General features: G+C 39.0%; 1 protein-coding gene across 6 annotated transcripts in view; it reads right to left on the bottom strand.

Moving 5' to 3' along the window:
- Positions 1 to 16,129, bottom strand: part of ppip5k1b (diphosphoinositol pentakisphosphate kinase 1b) — a 46,543-nt gene extending 30,414 nt beyond the window's left edge. For 4 of the 6 annotated variants that reach the window (XM_042224635.1, XM_042224636.1, XM_042224637.1 and 1 more), the window contains exons 1-8: positions 15,930 to 16,129; positions 4,974 to 5,521; positions 3,147 to 3,342; positions 1,949 to 2,039; positions 1,245 to 1,330; positions 837 to 991; positions 593 to 694; positions 290 to 451 (exon numbers count right to left, since the gene is read on the bottom strand). In XM_042224635.1, coding sequence (XP_042080569.1) covers positions 290 to 451; positions 593 to 694; positions 837 to 991; positions 1,245 to 1,330; positions 1,949 to 2,039; positions 3,147 to 3,342; positions 4,974 to 5,144 — 963 coding nt within the window. In that variant the 5' untranslated portion in view covers positions 5,145 to 5,521; positions 15,930 to 16,129. The remainder of the gene's footprint in view (positions 1 to 289; positions 452 to 592; positions 695 to 836; positions 992 to 1,244; positions 1,331 to 1,948; positions 2,040 to 3,146; positions 3,343 to 4,973; positions 5,522 to 15,929) is intronic. The other 2 variants (XM_042224638.1, XM_005931658.3) reach the window with 1 other exon arrangement.
- Positions 16,130 to 19,510: the final 3,381 nt, after the last annotated feature.

Below are 19,510 nucleotides of genomic sequence, written 5' to 3'. Positions count from 1 at the left end.
AAGAGTAAGCAGCAGAAAGCAGCTGGTTACTACACTGTGTACTCAAAAAGTGATTTTAGTTCCTTTCATTTATTTAAAAAAAATCTAAGTAGTTTCACCTTTCACTCATCGTTTTCCCCACATCTGGAGACTCTACAAGGGTTACATAAACAGGTGTACAGTCTTTGACCACTCGAGGCACAGGAAGCAGTAAAAATAACAGAAAGGGACCACGAGACCACGGCGGTTACACGGCTCACAGTGAACACTCACTACATTCACACATGGTGTGCTTGTGCGAGTCTTTTACCTTGAATGCCAGGCAGACCTTGCGGGCCACCAGTTTCTCCATGGCGGTCAGCATGACTGGGTAGCGGATCTCCTTCCCCTCGCTGTCCCTCTCTACCTTCCCATCCAGTGCTGGAGACTTCCTGGCCTCAGCGTGAGCATAGTCCGGGCCCACTGTATAAACCTAAGAAACAGCACAGAGCCAACGACTCAGAAGACGTCTCAGAGCAGATGAAATATTTCATTTGTCTATTCTTGACCAATATGGTAGCTCCCACCACATCAGTTCAACAATGTATAAACCTCAAATAACTATGAACGGTACCTTTACATCAGTGCCATCTGTCGGCATGAACTCCTCGTAGATATAAGAGCCAGTCTTTCGTACACTGCTTTCTGGGGAGTACACACTACTACGGCTCCCTATCTGCAGCAAAGAGAGAGAAAAACACAGAAGAAGAAACCCCCCCCCCAAAATAAACATATAGCCACATTTAATGTTCAGCATGTTAAGCTAATTGTCATAATAAAAACATGGTATTTTTTCAGCTTCAGTGATAAACGGGTACCTTTCTGAAGAGTCTTTGGCTTCCTCCTCCGGCAGATGTTGGGTAATAGATGTAGACGTTGTGGTCCTCTGCGCACACTGGTTTCTCCACAAAGGGTTTGTGGAACACCTCCCCATTCACCTCAACTTGGTCCTCCCCCTCCACCAGGTTACACTCTGCACAGGGCAAGACTAAAGCTTTTAAATTCAGGTTGCCAGGAAATAGTTAAAACATACAGAAAAATCTACAGCATTGATGTTTACATATGGAATGAAATTAGTTTTGCTTAAAGATGGCAGTTAATTAGATTACTGATGTTTTCTATGTGATATTCGGTAGCAGAAATCACCACATTTAAGATTTACCATGTTATCTTGTGTTCATTCTGTTGAAATGAAAATACTTCTTTAACACAAAGTAAAAGCCCACCTTCAGGATTGTCAGGGTCTCGGTTCAGCACAGCGTAACGAGGCAGGTCGATGCCCTCCTCCTGCAGGATCCGATACACTTCCCTCCTGACATGGAACGATTGGAGTTAGTGAGCCTCCGAGAACAAACGTCACAGTTTATTTAATGTGGCCATGAGCAGTGTATGTATGCAAGAGCCGGGCAAGTCGGAGGGAACATGCAATACATGTGAAAATAGCAATGTTGTTCACATGACACAACCTCTCGCTGCTCTGATTATCCAGGAAAAAACAAAAACAAAGATGCAAACAAATCAGATTCATGAAAGAATTTCACATTTAGAATTTCCCTTTGGCAAGCAAAAGCCGGTGTTAGAGGTGTGGGGGTTTGCATGAGGACCGTGGCAGAGAGCAATGCAAATGTTTGAAAATGATTCCCATCTCTCCTGCAAGCCGCTCCAATGAATGAGCTCACCCTTCAGCTTCACTGACATCAAAACTCTTCCAAGCAAAACAGTGAGTTTGTTTTTTTAAATACATTCTGGAAAATTCAACAGCATCTGATAAATGTACTTTAAGAGTTAAACTGATATTTTAGGAGGACCCTTTAGGCACAGCTGCCACCATCTCACTGGCGGCCACACAGTTGAGGCCTAATTTTAAAACTAGCTAGTTACGTTTTTACATTGTGATAACCTTCAGCTGTGCGTGTGTGCTCACACGTACCTATCCTGAATGAAATACTGCATGTTGAGATCATTGATGAGCAGTGGATTCCTGAGTTTGGCATATTCCACTGCTTTGTCCAGAGGGAAACCTAAAAAGTAAAACATATCTTCGTCAGTACAAGCTGGACCAGCATTTAAAAATAATACAGTAATCGAGATTTTTTTATGCTTTGAAAACTCTGGATATACAACAGTGTATGAGTCCTCAAATAAGAGATCAACAAAACTGAACATCTCCTAGATGCAAATGTTGGAAATGTTTTTACTTCAATTCCAAAATGAGCATTTTTAATCAGGAAGTGTTTAAAAGCATTTACAGTTCGTTGAAGTTTTAAACAGTCATCACTGAAACCCTCTGACACCCAGGAGCAAAATTATGTCCTTTAATGGCCTCAGTACTTAAAAATATATAAAGATGTTTTTGCTTTCTGTGTTATGAAGTTGGTATAATTTAGCAGGGCCATGTTCAACCTGCTTTTTGAAGATGTGATCAACATGTGAGGGGATGAAATTCTTCAAAAATCTGGAAGAGCAGAAATGACTTTGGGCAATACATGTGAGGTGGTCAAAATAAATGGGTTAACAAACAGGTATTTACAGTCTGCAGTGGAGACACATCTGCAGAAATAATAACACGGGCCTCATAATGCATTCTCATTTGCTCATTAAGGATATCTGCACTCATTTAGATCAAGCAGAGCATTTGATCTAAATGAGTGCGAGTCTGATGCTAAGTCTTAGCATAGATGCTAAGTCTGAAAACTTGGGGAAAAATGCCGCTGTCACATTACATGTGTGACAGAAAATAATGAGAAGTATACAGGATCTACTTTACTGTTTCTCACAAGTCAAACTCTGTCAGAATGGTGAGAAAGTCCTTTTAATTATTACTGTTGCACTATTTTACTGTACTTGCTATATGATCTCTTCACAAAGGACAGTTTTTTTCCTGTGTTTACTAATGAACTGATCTGTGGTGAGAAGCATCTCATCTTGTTTAGGTACAAAAAAAAAAAAAAAAGAAGAAGAAGAAAACATGAATCACAAAAAGTAAAGAAATAAAAATAGCATTTCAAATCTAACTTAAACCAGGTAAGGTTTCAACCCTAATATCCCCCAGTCATGTCTCCCTCCCACCTTCGCATTTCCTTCGCATTTCTCCTCATGCAACAGATGCTTCGGTTTGCAATTTTTACCTTTGGAGTGGAAGGAGATGAGGCAATCACAGAGGGGCCATTTCTCCACAGGCTCCTCCAGGATGACCTCCTCAGGAAAGATGACCACATCAATGTAGTCAAACTTACAAAGGCGCTCCAAGATCTGAGTCATGGGCTTGGATTTGGATTTCTTTGTCATCGCGCATATGCCGACCACAATCTGTCGCTCTGAGGGCTGGTGGAGCAAGGAAGAGGGCAGAGAAGGTTAAGCTAGAGAAGACAAGAGTCAGTTAACCCTGACAACATGTCTGAGTGGCCGGGCAGTGTAAAGATGGGCTTTATTACTTTCACAGTTGGGCAATTCACATTATCACAGCAGCAAAGTGGGCAGAGTAGGAATAAACAGCTGCAGTTTAAGGTAATACCCACAATAATACTATCAAAAAAGGAAAATGTGCACTATACAAGTATGTATAGTGAAGCCATGTAGTGGGCAGCATTAACTGAACTATCACTAACTTTCAGTTCACAGCGCAGCTGAAAATTTAAGTTAAGCTAAAGCTTTTTATGTCTCATTAGCTTGCTAATCATTGAGCCATCTGCACTGTTGTGTAGAGTTCAACCTAATTATTTAAATATTGAGATATTTGTTAGGGTACACATTTATTTATTTTTTATTTTAATTATGGTTATTATTTATTTTACTAAACATCCAAATGACATCTCTCTCCTTCAAAGCAGTAACTGTTAAAAATCAGGTGAGCTGAAGCTTTAGTAATTCTAATTCTCTAATTCTTTACAATAAAGAATTATTATCTAAGCTATAGACAGTACTGATTTATGACATCTTCCTCTCCAACTGGAAGCACAGTGCAAGCTCTCTTTCTTCTGTGTTCACTTGATGAGTGAGCAGTGAGGGTTCAGAGTGACCGACAGAGAAATAAGACACCTTCAGTTGCTTCTAAAGTTCCCTCTGACTGTTTATTACATTTAAATTTAGATTTTGTGGGGGGCAAAGAGTAGATTATGTTGTTAATTAGTAATGCGGCTAAGAAACCCTGAAAATGATATTTGAAAAGTGCAAAAAACACAAACTGAAGCTGTTCAAAGTCCAGCTCAGAGCACTGCTACAAGTGTGATAATAAAGAGGACCACTGCAGAGGGGACAGAGCGGTGTTTAAGTTGCAGCACACTCTGTCCTCGAGCCAAACTTTGGATTACTTTTCCTCATCTGATAAGGATCCTAAAATAGGAGTTTCATCAACACCCCGTCTTGTGGGTAATGAGCGCTACAGTCCCACAGGGCGAGAAGAACAACCGTGGATGACCATTAGAACATTAAGTCAGTAATTACCCTTTCTGAAACCTGAAAAATATGATGGTTCTTGCAGCTTTGCAAATGCATTAAACATCACACGAAAAGAAACAAAAGCTTTACTGATAAGGACACTTGATTACATTTATGGTGAATATATTGGATACAAGATTACTACACAATATAGTGTCAGCCACAATCCTATTAACCAAGCTAACGTTGTGAATCTCAAAGACGGAGACAAAGGTTACGGCTCCTAATGAAGCAGTACTTTATAGTCCATTTATAGCAACAGGACACTAAGGCCCAGAAGCCTTACCACTGTTTATCTGCTACACTGTTCTCATGCCATTCTTTGAGTATTTTTGTTTCCATTTCTTTTTCCATTATCCAATTCCAAACATAACTTTTATAAGTTTCCAGCTCTGTCACTTCCTCATACCTAAAAATGTCCAACACTGCAGCTTCCTGTTCTGTAATAAAATGAGATCTTCTTTGCGCACTGTAAAAGTGTATTGTAACTATATTAATATTGTACACCTGCTACTTACCGACTCATCATCATCGTCCATTTCCTCTTCTCGAAACATCTCGTTCTTCATGCCTGCGTCCATTTGGCCCATGTCACGTTGATAATTTTCATAGCCAACCACAAACTGAGGAATGTCTCTGCAGCTCCAACCCTGTTTTTTTCTTGCTGCTCCTACGCAGGGCTCCAACATCACACACTCCAATGTGACATGGCTCCTTCAGGTTGCTCCTGCCGTCGAAGGGGGTAGGCTGTGATCAAGGTGGCTACTAAGCAAGAACAAAACCAGTCAACTGTGATAGACCGTGACTGGGTGACTAAAACTTGAAGGCCTGGTCATAAACGAAAGTCTGTTGGCTGATAACAAGTTTGATAAAGTATGTGCTGAGGTAGGAAAGAAAGAAGAAAACAGGAAAAAAAACAAAAAAAAACAACAGCAGCTGTCCTAAGAGGTAGAAAAGATGGCGTGGACTCCACGTGGACTGAGGTAGAGAGTCATGTCCCAGCGTAGAAGCGTCTTCTTGACACAGGAAACCTCACAGCCAACATCTGCATACCATTGTTCTTGCCCTGGGAACAAACAGTACACAAATACTTTAAAAAGCATGCCTAATGAAGCAGTATTTGGTAGTAGCAGAAGCACTCAGTAGCTAAAAAAGACAGAACTGTATGTGAAACACAACATTACGAGTTTGCACAGTGTCGTTACATCTACCAGTTGAGAATGAAATGGAGGGCTATAAAAACAATGATGAAACTGGGTTATTGCAATTTTAAAGGCCATTCTACCTATAAGATAACTGCAGTTTATTTATATGCAATCATTTATTGAACCACAGTCAAATAACATTTACATATTTGTTATTGTTATATTTTTGTATCGAGAGATATTCACAATGCATGTAGTAATAATGACCAGGTACCAAAATAGAAATACAGGATTAGGAGAAGTCCAATTATGTCCCTATAGAACATTTACCATTAAAACACATAACATATGACACATAACATATTACACTTTGTCATTATTTATTGCACAAAAACTAAGAAAAAAAACAACTAAGTACACCCATGACACAGTAGTTTGCAGATTGCCTTTGAACAGTAACTTAAAGTAATCATTTTCTATGACTTCAGTCTCTCACATCGTTGTTGAGAATTTTGGCCTTGAATCTTTATAACTTTGCTTCAATTAATTTTGGTTCGCTGGCATTCATTTAAGCACATCTCTCTTAAAGGCATTTCAATCAAAACTACACTGGACTATTGCAACACCTTGACTTTTTCCCCCTTATTTTCAGTCATTATGTTGTAGATTTGCAGCTATGCTTGGGATCATTGTGCTGTTGTATTTTCATGGTTCCTGTGGCAGCAAAACACGACCAAATCATGACTTCTCCGCCACCATGCTTGACAGTTGAAATGAGGTGGTTCTGATGATATCCTCTGTTTGGTTTTCTCCACTATGGATGTTACTGGATCACTCCTACAATATGGTGTCATTTCAAGATAGTAGATAGAATCATGAAAATCTTGACTTTTCTATCATTTAACTAAAAATAGGGGTTGTTAAACTATTAGAAAAACACACTGTTCAAGTCAGGATATTATGCTATAACAACTGTCCAAATTCTCCACATGTGATGTACGTCAAATCTTCCCCCTGTTACGAGACAATCTTACCTCTATTACTAAGGGGTTTGAATGTACAGTCGCTTTCATACTGTATTTATGTTTTCTAACAGCTGAAACGAATTTTAAGAGTGTGTTAATAGATAAGTATTATCAAAGAACATGAATGATCTGTTTAGAACTACAACCTAGCTTTAATCTAAAATATGTGAATTGAAAAGAAATTTTAATGCAGTTTGATCTATTTTGTTTCATGGCTAGGGCTTAGCAAAAACAAACAAAAGTTGTACAATCTCATACTACATCATTATATGAAATGCTTAATTCACCCTGTTTAATGAAATTATAATCATTTAAAATGTTTAAGAGTTTCTAACATTATTTAAATAAAAATACCTGGACACCTGCATTCACTTTTGGTTTTGATAACAAGACCATACACATAACATTTAAATACAATAAAGATTTCATGACAAGTTAATATGTTCTTAGCTGCACCTGGCATAGAAAGGAATACTAGTCCACCTTTTTGAAGTTATTCATACTCAAATTTCAGAGAGAGCTAAAACTCAAACGGCTATAAAGCTTGCTTATTTTAATTCTTTCAACAGCACAAGATAAAAAAATTGAAAATAAATATCATTCCGACGTACTTCCTTTCAAATTTACTATCATATCGTGTAAACACAACTTGTAATAGTTTTAACAGTCTTCCTCACATGGGCAGTCTCACTGCCTGACATGTTTGTGGTTTAGATACCAAAATATGACAGAATTTATATTACATGATTGCACGGAAAAATATTCAAACTAAAAAGGTTTTATAGGGTAAACCTCTACAAGTCATGCTTAAAATAAATTAAAAACACTCAAACATTATGCATATCACATCAATGACCAACCTGCCCAGTAGTGTGTGCACGTTACCATTTTAGTATGCAAAGCACTAACAGGGTAGATGTTGCTCTCAAGTCAGCTATGATTACTCATGTGATGCAGAACCACACATGCAAATGCACACACAGAAGACAAAAGAATTTGCAACATGTTTATCATCCATATGATCAAGATTACAAAAACAATATCAGTTTGAACTGTAAATAAGGGTCACAGGGTGGGGATGTTATGCTTTAACACATCAGTGAACCATTTTGAAAGAACAAAAGAGTGACACTTCCTGTGGTCCTTGTGAATGCAAGGGATTGCAACAGTGATAATTGTTACCGACCTACTTGGTAACTGACTTTAAACAAAGGTAACTGGGGGTGTGGGATTTTGGTTAAATCATTTCTGACACATAATTGCATTTTATGGTAGATGTGGGTTACAAGTATAAGGCAAGCTTTCAGAAATAAGTAATGATCAGTTTTTCACTTCTGTCACAGGGATTCAAATGGCACTGGATAATAGGAATGACCCCCCACAAGTCTTATGGTTTGTTCAGCTGTAACTTTGCAAAGCTAAGCTGTGCTGCCATGTTCCTGCTCAGTCTTTTTCTAATTGTACTGTCATGAACTTTAACATTTAACATGGTAACTGTGGCCTGTAGAGTCTGAGCTGTTGCTCTTGTTTTGTTTTGTTCAGTTTTTCTGACATCGGGTGAATTTGCTTGGAGGTCCACTCTTTGTGTCTTGAATGATTCTCACTTCTGATATTTTTCTACCTTATCGTTTGTTAACACATTTGAATGCTGCTAACTGCCAAAATGGTGAAAACACTTACTGATGATAATCAAGTGAATTTGATTAGCAGCAACTGGCTACTACTCACCCAAATATTTATGTGCTTACCCTAGTTGTTGGTTTTTTTCCCCACTCATTGCTTTTGCATTTTAACTAGTTTGTTAAATTAATAAATGGCACAGTATGACATCTTGTGTTGCAGTTTATCTTAAGTTGTATTTTAAGAACTAAGGAAAAGATCCTTTTTACGCCCTGATACATAAAACCTCCCAAATGGAAGCGGAGGTATTTAAAAAAAACTGTAATTATTTTTAATATATACAAATATGAGTTCTGTATGAATCATCTAAAAAGCCAAATAAATAGTAGCTTTTTTGTAGATAGTATGAAAGGGGGAAAAAAAAAACTACCATCATACAGGAAGCATGAAATGCTTTTCTTGCTTCATTTTGTGTTTTGACGATGGTGATGGAGTGAGTTGGCCATTATATCAGGCCAACACCCCACCCCCCACCCCCTCTGCCGGAAGGTGGGGCTGAGTTGATCTCTGGTGACCCTGAAAGACTAGTTGCTGTACTATTTTCTAATTTTGTCTATGTAAATGTGTATGTGTATATAGTGTCCTGTGTTCTGATAACAAAATTTATATCTCTTGGCAGCTTGTGTATGTGAATACTGTAACATAAGTTTCAGAAGAATCCTCCCATGCCAGCATAATGCTGACCAGAGCCATTGGATTCCTACATTGTAGGGAGTCAAGGGTTCAGGTTTTTCCTTTAATTTGTCAGTCATTGTGCATTGCTATTTTTTAAATCCTATTTAAGTCTATTCATGTTCATTCCTCGATGTTTGACATTGCACTTATACATATAATCTGTGGGAGACAAATCCTTTCAGCGTTGTGTCAGCAAGGGAATTTGGCATTTTAAAAAAAACAACCCTGCCAAATCAAACATAAGGAATTAAGTGCTGAGGAATCCCCTTGTCATTACAGAGCAAGCAAAAGAAGCTTATACTAATAATGTGCTGTGAGAAAAACAGAGCAGCCATCAAACAGACGTGTGAGAAAACAGAGTTTTGTGCCAGACTGATGCATCAGTGAAATCTGTCCCAGCTTTATCCTCACTGCAAACTCTCATTAGACACTCGAGGAGGAGCTTAAGCCTCCAATTGAATTTAAACATTTAATTGATAGAAAAAAAATCTTTAAAAGATCCTGTCATTTTCATAAATATGAGCCCATGCTGTAGCTTAGGTTTTTTTTTAGTTGAATATCTGTTTTCTAAAGAGCCAGTCTGGCAAACTTGTTGTTTCCATAACGACAAGGCCCAAGCAGAAGCCAGGCCTTCCCTCTATCGAGTCACATGTACATTTAACTGTGGCCTTGACTCTAGCTAGCATTTACATTCTTAAGATAGAAAATACAAACAGCTCGATACCTATCATATAAATGCATACAAAGACTGTTTATGATGTCCGTGTATGGACATGCAACCTGCGTGAAGCTAAATCTCAAGCTTCAGACTGCTGTAAATGGTTTAAGGCAGTTTTATTGCCTAGTCTTGGGTCTACATGATGCAACTGAGTGAGAAGATCCCCAGTATGATCGTGTCAGACACAGTTCTGTTTCACGCTATGCAACATTTCTCCTATTTACGGTAAATGTTTTTTTAATCTGTGCAACCATTTCTTTCGCCTTTGCAGCACTCACTGACTGCACACAGGAAACAGGAGACAAGTCACGTGCTTTATAACTCATCCCACGTGACACTACTCAACCTCTCAAATCCTTTACTCAGAGAGCGTGTGAAAACAGAGACTGCATAAAGGCACGAGATGCAGAAGTCTGTAAAAGTAAGTCAGGGGAAGGATAGAGAGAAAAGAGAGTCTAAAGCTGAGATAGTTTACATGTGAAATGAGAAAATAAGATTTTATTAATATTTTGTTTTTAGAGTAGCCTTCAGCTTATTGTAGAAGTTTATAATTGAATTGTACTTTGTTTACCGACACTTCCACAACTGCCGGGCTATTTCTGAATACCTCGCACTGAATGATACTGCATGTGGAACTTTATATTCTGGAAATTCTTAAGTTTTGATACAGATTTGACCCAGAATTTGTTAAGTTTTAGTTGATTACCTCTGTTCTATGTGTTACCATATGTAGTACCATGAACAAGTCTAAATTAAAGTGTAGATCTTCTACTTTTCCAAGTATTTTCATCAATGCATTCATTGTTTTAGGTGTCCATAGATCTAGAGATCTCAACCGCTCCGATTTAGATTTTTGCTCTATGAAGTTTATGGTCAGGGTTATCAGTCAACTGCTTCACAACACGCTGATGCATAACTGAAGGTTTAATCTCCCAGAGGCATTCGAGTAAATGGAACCCAGAGCTGCTGCCTGCCATCGTCTCTGTTTCTGCTGCTGTTTCGCTATCGCCACTGTTGTAACAATGGCCAGAAAACAATGGAGTTTCAAACCATTCACTGCTAATGTGGCTTCCCACTAGCAATTATCAGTAAAGCTTTCATGTTGAGCAACATCCAGTATATTAATGCAAGTATATCTATGAAAGGCCACAATCATCTGATAATATCAGCCAACTGATATACATCATTCACAAAAAAAACGCAGAACTTAATGCAAACAAACTCCAAGCTCAATATGTACAAGTAACACCCATAAAAACTGGGAAGTGCAAACGGACACCAAAAAGGTCACACACACTACTTTTTCTACATTTATTATTGCAGGAAAAAAGGAGTTTATTACAGTTGACTTGACAGTTTATTTAAGAAAAAAAAAGCTGATTTATCAGAATAAAAGACGCAGAATGAAAGTGCTCGCTTTGAAACTTCTGTTTACGACTTTCATATACATATACTTGGTCATTATACCTTTGTGAATTAAGTCAGACAGACAGTGAGGATACAGTCCCTGCACCTGTGGCTCAGGTGAGAAGAAAGTGGCCTAACTATAGTGAAACCAGTTGCTTAACTGTTCAGACTTGCAGCCTAAGCATTTTGATATAATAAGCATCTGTAGGGCCACAGCTTATCTGTTATGTTACCCGAGACCACACAATAAGTACGCAAAGCTGATGTGTCACACCCTCTTAGCTGAGCCAAAACCCATGAGCCATACGTGAAATGAAGCCAAGCTTAAAGTAGAAGCTTGCTAATGTATGAGATTATTATATGTCCACAAACAGAACACAAACCCAGATCCAGATCTCTCATCGGTATAAACACCACTGCCATGCTGACCCATCCACCCGTACCAAACCGCTGATTCCAGGGGAAAAGTTGTCGGGAACAGACGAGGCAGATCATATCAGCTCTCAGTGATGGCACATAAGCCAACTGCACGCGCCCCACAGTCTTTGAATGACTCTAAGAGCTTATTTAAAGTCACTTCCACTCACATGCGGAGCAGATTATTTTAGTGGCACAGTTAAATGCTTTGGCTGCTGAAGAGCAGACGCGTCCCTCCAGTGTCCTGGACTTTTAGCCAGGACGGACGTAAGCTGAATCCCACACGTGACCCTGGCTAACCTTGGTACCCAGAAATAACCGTGTCCTCTTCTGCAATACACAAACTAAAAGGGGAGGAGTCAAGGCAGGGAGTTGGGAGGCCAGCCACTGCCCAAAGATAACTTATCATTACTGACCTCTGAGGCGATGACAGGTCGCAGTAAAGCAAGTGGAAGCCCTTCTTGCTGGCCAGAGGGTCAAAGAATTCTAACAGATATAAACTGTAAATAAACATCTATAACTGCTGTGAGTAACCGACAGTGACCCTGAGGTCATTCAGTCTTTGTTACACCAAGGTCATGACCTTTAGCACGCCACCAGTAAGACAGAGTTAAAGAACAGAGCGAAATATAGCGTGACGGCCAGAAACACCTGAATGCAAACACTTCACAGCAGTGCAAGTTTTAATTAGCATTCCAGATTCTAGAGTTATTCTAATATAAATAACTGGGCAGGGCCTGAGCAAAGGCTCAGTGAGAGCAGCGCGTGCATTTGCTATCAGCTTTCTTAGCACCACTGCCATTACAATATTTCGAGGTATAGTGCACACTGAAGATTGGATTGGCATTCATGAGGTATCCACAGTGCTTACACATGGGTAGTAAGCAATGCCGCTGCTTACCACCCATGTCTAGATTTAATAAATGGTTAACAGGCAACAAAATAAGACTTGAGTGAGATGAGTGGGTGTGTTAAATATAAATTACATAAATCCTGAATATTTAAAAATAGAGTAGAACATTTATTTAACTTCAAACTTAACTTCATATTGTGGCAGGGACACTGAGCTACCCTGAGGAAAGGAACCTCAGACTCTGGAGAGTTTTTGGTAAATGTTAAATGGACTGATTCTTATATAGCACTTTTCTACTCTACCAGAGTACCCTAAGCACTCTATACAACATGCCACATCCAATCACACCCATTCACACAAGCAAACAAACTTCTCCATCTGATCTGGGTATTGGAGCTTGCCTTTTGAAGCATTTTGCTGGGATTATTTGAGAAATAACATCTTGCTGTGGGATAAAGACCATCCAATAAGTGTATGCTTTAACTGCAAGAGTTACCAGATCTCAATCCAATATAGCAGGATGCAGATGCGGAGGAAAGGGAAACTGGATGTGCAGATGATAAATCTGTATCAACTGTGTGATACCATCATGACAATATGGAACAAAATCTCTGTTGAATCTATGCTATTATGGAGTCGGCCAGTTCTGAAGGCGCAAGCCCAATACAAGCAAGGTGTACCTAATACAGTGGCAAGTGAGAGTATTTCATTTATTTATTGAACTTTAGAGCATCACTCTCTGTTGTTAAACTAAATAGAAATCTTGTATCTGTCAGTACCACCGAAGCTCCACTGAAGTCACATTAGTTAATGTTTCTCTATAAAGCAGAACAAACAGACATAAACAAAAGCACCACACACAAAAATGACTACAGCATCCTCTCCAGTCTGCCGGTTCTTTTGTTCCCCTGGAAAAATAAAAACCTTGCTTGCTCATAAATAAATTAGGCAGCTAAATTATAACATTCCCAGCTGTCACCTGCAGCTCCTTGTCCGGGGGGGATTAGTCATCTCATCACAGCAGCACCGGAGATCAGCAACAGGGCTCCAATAAAAGGCTTTTAACCTTTGAGACAATCTGCCACAGTTCGCCGGTGTCGCCATAATGACGGGGAGGAGTCAGTCATTAGTTCAATTTAGCCATCAGCAATTCTGTGATTAGCTATCAAATGAGAAATACAGAGACGTAATGTGCGGCTGGACTATTTGTTTTCCATGGACTGATTGAATAGTTATTGGCTCCCTTTTATTAAACACAAAAAACTACTGAGTCACTGAAGCATAATTTTTGAGATGGTCCAAAGAAAAAGTTATTGTTCTCCAAAAATTGTTAACAACTAAATCATTAACAAAGCTGTTAATTATTATATTCAATAAAGCCTCCTGTTGAAGCACAGGTGAACATCAGCCCTGAAATATATCACCGTGGAGAGCTAGATAACATGCGTGTGACGTTTTTATGACACAGCCAGTGGAACAGCAGGTACAGCGGCCACTACAAGATTATACATTTATTATGCACTGAGCACACAATTAGCTTTGCATGCAAATACAAATTGCCTTCACTGGGGGGAAAAAAAGAGCCCATAAAAGGCTTGCCAGTATAAAGGTCCACTACTTACATACACTTATCAGAGTGTTACTGCAGGACACACGACCTCTGTAAACTAATAGGTTCATTTATGTTAGGTTGAAAGATACACAACCTGATTTTTCCACTATTACGCAGCTTTACTGGTTTACTTCTCATAAAGGAAAAAGCTCTGAAAATGGCTTTAGGGGTGAGAGGACAGAGGAATCCTAAAGAGTGAGTAAAGAACTGTGTGGCTACCTTACACTGAACGCGGTTGAGCAGGGGTGTCAAACATAAGGCCCGGGGCCAGAGGCAGCACAGCTAAAACTGGCTGGCTTTGGAAAATGTGCAGGAGGGCAGACATTTTGGACTTTTCACTGTATTTTTATTACTTTTACAGCTCTTTCTACTGATAAAGAGCTCACCTATGGTCACATATACAATGCCAAAGTATTAGACAAACAATTAAAAGTTCATGTTTTTCAACTATTTACTATAGAAATGTGTGATTTGAAATAAACCTCTCTCTACATGAGGAGATGCAAATAACAAAACCTTTGTGTTCAAAGATGATGTTCAGATTTTATGCTCATCAACTCCAACTCATCTCAGTTAGCAAGAAGAGAATGCATCCCAACAAGAGCTCAGCTCTCAGACAGTTTTAAATGTTCAAAGTCTTTTAATATATGATATACAGTTGGTAAGTACAGCAGGACTGTTTTTGTAATCGTGACCTGACCCAACTGTCTTGATACAGTGTTGACTTTAATTTGAGTTCAACAAAAGCTTTGTTTTATTATTACAAAACCAGACAAGTTATAGCATGTGATGATTTGGTTCTGTCTGAAAATACATAAAGAGTGGCCAACATTTCTTAAGTTGTTTTTGTCTTGGCTTTGGCCTGGTAAGTGTTACAGGGATTGGTAACGTGGATAGACAGGCTGTTTTAAAAACATTTCATTAGGCCATTTTCTTCACTTAAGATGAAAGAATATAAAACAGCCTAATGAAATGTTTTTAAAACAACCTGTCTATCCACGTTACCAATCCCTGTAACACTTACCAGGCCAAAGCCAAGACAAATACAACTGATTACTGTTCCAGGTAAGTCTGGAGTCAATAGATCCTTTTATAGCGATGTAAAAAAAAAAATGCGGATCTGTTGAACACCGTCAGTTAGAACAATAGTTTGTTGTGAACCAGGTAGCGTTTAATTAGGGTTTTGTGTAGATCGTTTTTCTTTTTTTAATTCCTTTTTTCACAAGAGTTTCACAAGAGGATGTGCTCCAAATGCTCAAACGGAGGACCAGACTGATAATAGTTGTGATCTTTGTTTACAGCTGACTCGTTTTTTCAACTTCTGAACCAAAATAGTTCGACAATAAATTGAATAATAAATAAATAAGTAAACAAAAATAAAGACACGCAATTTTTTGTGTTTAGAATAACAAAAAAAAACCCGATTTCCGTATTCATTGGACACAAGTATTCGCCTTGTTAGAAGCCACACACACACACACACACACACACACACACACACACACGTGTTCCTAGTCTCTTTGCAGTGTGTTTTACATTGAATTCATGTTCAGGAAATGGTTCAGATGAGTTCTGATACTATGGCTTTTGCACAATAGCAAACCCCTCGTTCTCTAAATGTTTTACACACCTCAACAGGGACAAACACTACAGGTCTCCCTCCGCTTTCGCTCCAAAAACAATGAATGAGGCTTTTGGAGGTTTAAAAATGGGAACGTGGCTCCAAAGAGAAACGAAATACACGCGCAAATCAGTGCGTCAGCCTGCCCACCACTCAGCACCCCTCACGCACACGTACACGCCGGGTACAAAAAGCTGCGCTGCTTTTCTTCATTTCTACAAAGTCCAGCAAACAAAAAGAAAACACACACCCACACTTTCTCCGAACACACGGCTCCGCCGCGACGAGACAATACAAAGCGTTAAAGTGAACAAGTCTTACCAGCGGCAGCAGAGAACTGGAAGTCAGTCAGCTGCTCACTTCCTTGTTTCCGCTGACTGACCCGAGCTGAAGGGAAACGGCTACTACCTCTCTCTTTACTTCTGAACTGCCTGTGAAGTTGTAAACGACATTTTAAGTTCACGTGAGGTCAGTGCTGGCGCTTTGCTGCTGCTGCTTCCTTCCTTTTTTTTTCTCCTTTTTTATTCAGAAGGTATCGTTTGTCAAAGCTGTGACGTTACTCCCACCTAGCGGCCAAATTGTGCATCGCTGCAGACAAGGTGAGATGAATAAAAGGGTATAGTCCAGGGGCGATTTTAGCCCATTTTTGGGGGTGCTTCAGCAAAATAAATCAAAGCACCCCCAAAGATTTCTTACTTTTTTGACAATATTTGCTGTTTGTGTGACACACTTATAAAAATATAAAAAGCATACAGTACTTGGTTGAGACGTAACATTTTAACAACAAAAGTATAGATAACCCCCCTCCCAAAATGGTTTGTTCCAGCTCGCTCTCCCCTACTCTGGCTCTAGCTTTGCTGCCAGAGCGATGGTGGCTGAGAGCAGCGGAGGAGGTGTTAGTGCCTGGCTTAAAACAGGACATATTAGCTGCATTTAACCTTCAGTTACTCTTTATATAGTTAGGTTAGGTAGGAGTCAGACCATGTTTCTTTTTTGCTCCGATTGAAATTTATAAGCCTATTTAAAATCTAAAACTTAAAATTGTTTTAGCCTACTGTTGTTGCCACTGTCCTGTTTGAAATGGAATGAGAGAAGCTGCTTATTTTGTCATATGTGCCGATATTAAACCCAGGAACAACATTCAGGTAAAAATGAAAGAACAAATGATCCGTCAATAAGAATAATGTTGGATCAGTGTTTCAATATTTATATCTTTTATTAGATGTACATGTGGTTTGGTTATTTGCCTTTTGGTTGAAAGTACACTGAGAGAGGACTTTTTTATTAGTGATCTTAATAATATTTTTTTTCATATTAATGTAATTTTTCATCTAATTGAATACAATCTATTTGTGTATGATTGTCAGTCCAAAGAGGGAGAGAGGAAAGAGGGGAACGTGAGGAGAAAGTACAAGGTCAGGAAGAACCAGGTAAGAAAACAGACAGGGAACAGTGACAGGCACAACAGAAACTGTTAAACTGCTTGAGAGAGTTGACCACCAAAAAGTGAAGACAGATTTGCCAACTCAAGGTGAGCGACATAGGTTAAAATAAAAGAAAAAATCTGCAGAGCCAGTAGTAGTATCTGCAGTAAAGATCTTTTCATACATTGTACCATAGGCAAAGTTGCCTCCATTTTTATCATTTTTTTATCAATATTTTGTACATTTGTACATTTCAAGGACTCTATTTTTGGAGTGTATTTTTGTATTTTTGTGTATTGAGTGTATTGTATTATACAATACACATTCAAAGTGAATCTCTGTCCAAAAAATGCACTCAGTTTACTTCTTACTCACTATGAGCATCATTCATTATTCTCCCCAGTAATTAAGGTTAGGATATGTATTTTTTTATTCCAATCCATTCTTCTTTTGCAGCATTTAAATAACCTTTATCAGATTTGATGGTTTTGTTACAGACTTTTCAAAAAAGTGTTTTGCTTTTCTTTCACAAATGTGGGGATTAAATTGTGTTAAAATGTACAAAACAGTGATGTCATGTTTTGTGACGAGGACCCAGGCACAGAGAGACTTGATGAATTTAAGAATCTTATGATTTAATAAAGAAATTTGCAGACTTGCACAGAGATGGTAAAATTATGATGACTGATAATGGAGATGAAGACAACAGACGATGAGGACAGGGAGGAACAGGGGTTTAAATACACCAAGGAGACAGTCAGAGGTAACTGGGACAACTGGAGACATTTAAGGATGCAGGAACTGACAGAGACAGGGAAGACGTCTCATTGTGAAGAGTAAAGTTTATCTTGCCTGGCTGGGCAGCCCAAAGCTCTGATCCTAGAATCGCCCCTGGTATAGTCTAAAAATTTTATAGAATCTGCACAGCAATGATAGAAGAATTGTTTAATGGATTTTTTAAAGTATACAAAAATTAAAAATTGCACTTAAAAACATAAATGAAAATTCAGATATTTAAAAAGCTTCTTTTTCTTCCAGCCGCTCCCTCTAGGGGTCGCCAAAGGTCGATCATTTGCCTGAATCTCACCCTATCTTTCTTGTTCTTTCACACGAACAGTCTGCACGTCCTCATTAACTATGTCCATGAATGTTTTCTGGAGATATGTGGATCAGAGAAGATTCATGGATCTTCTGATGTTCTTGTGGTCTTTGTCTTTCCCTTCTGCCTGGTGCTCCATATTGTCCTTCCTCTGTACACGTCCAAGCTACCTACATCTCGGCTCTCTAACCTTGTGTCCTGAGCTGTCCCACTCATTCCTAATCACCTGGTCACTCTCAGTGAATATCTTAACATCTTCAACTTTTCCTCCAGCTCTAGTCTCCTGTATTTTTGTCATCTCCAAACCACACATCACAAGTCTCACTACCATCTTGTAAACATTTCCTTTTATTCTTGCTACTATCTTTCTGTCACAAATAACCTCTGACATCTCCACCCACTCCACCCTGCCTGCAGTCTCATCTTCACCTCTCTTGTCCACTGTCCATTGCTGTGGATGGTTGATCCCATGAATTTCATCCATCCTCACTCATTCTGTTCCTTGATGCTTTCCTCTTGCATCTGTCTCCATCTCTGTCACACACATGTAGTCTGTGTTGTTCTCATAAGTGAGTTTAGACCATTTTTGGGCTCCTACATTTCATCACAGTACCCCTAAAAACAAAAATACCAGTAATAATAATGTAGTTGTTTTATTATTAACAGAAGGACTTTTCATTAAAAGCCTAAATCCGACTTTTGTTTCTGCAGTAGAAAAAAGATGAGGGTGTAGGTGGGAGGTAATTTCATGACAAAAAGCAGTGGTGCAGATTTAAAACACATTTTAACCTGAATCACATCACCCAACTGCCTCCCTTTACCAGGCATCGTCCCTACATTTAGAGGCTCTACTATTACTGCGTTTCCTTCTCTCTTGATGCCTCCTGACACACTTTCCTCCTCGTCTCTTCCTTTGTTGGCAGGCCAGGCTCACATTTACACCTCCACTAATATTTAATTAAGAGTCCCTTACCAAGTGGCACCTCGACCAGACACTTTTGGTAGCCATCCGCGGGCTTCTGGCATTAATCTTAGGTGAATATTTAATGACTCTTCTCAGTTAGTTTCCTTGCACAGACCCAGCTTTTAACCATAATCTCCTCATTTCAATAGGGTTCAGTTGGGGGCATTGGTTGTGCCATTCCAGAAGTTTAATGCTAGCCTACTTTATCTATTCCTGAACCGATTTTGATCTGGGTTTGGGATCATCGTCCTGTTGAAGCATCCAGCTGTGTCTAAGTGTCAACTATCTAGCTGTCGATTTGAGGTGAAATTAAAGAATATGGAAGTATTCCTCCTTCTTCATTATTTCATGGATGGAAGGATGGATTGCATGCTTTGAGTTATATAACACACAAAGATTTTTAATTTCACTTTAT

This window comes from Haplochromis burtoni, unplaced genomic scaffold (assembly GCF_018398535.1).
Source record: "Haplochromis burtoni strain Fernald_Lab_line unplaced genomic scaffold, NCSU_Asbu1 Contig_145, whole genome shotgun sequence".
Classification (NCBI taxonomy): Eukaryota; Metazoa; Chordata; class Actinopteri; order Cichliformes; family Cichlidae; genus Haplochromis; species Haplochromis burtoni.
Note: the sequence above shows the minus strand (reverse complement) of the source record. Positions and strands in the feature narration are given on the sequence as shown.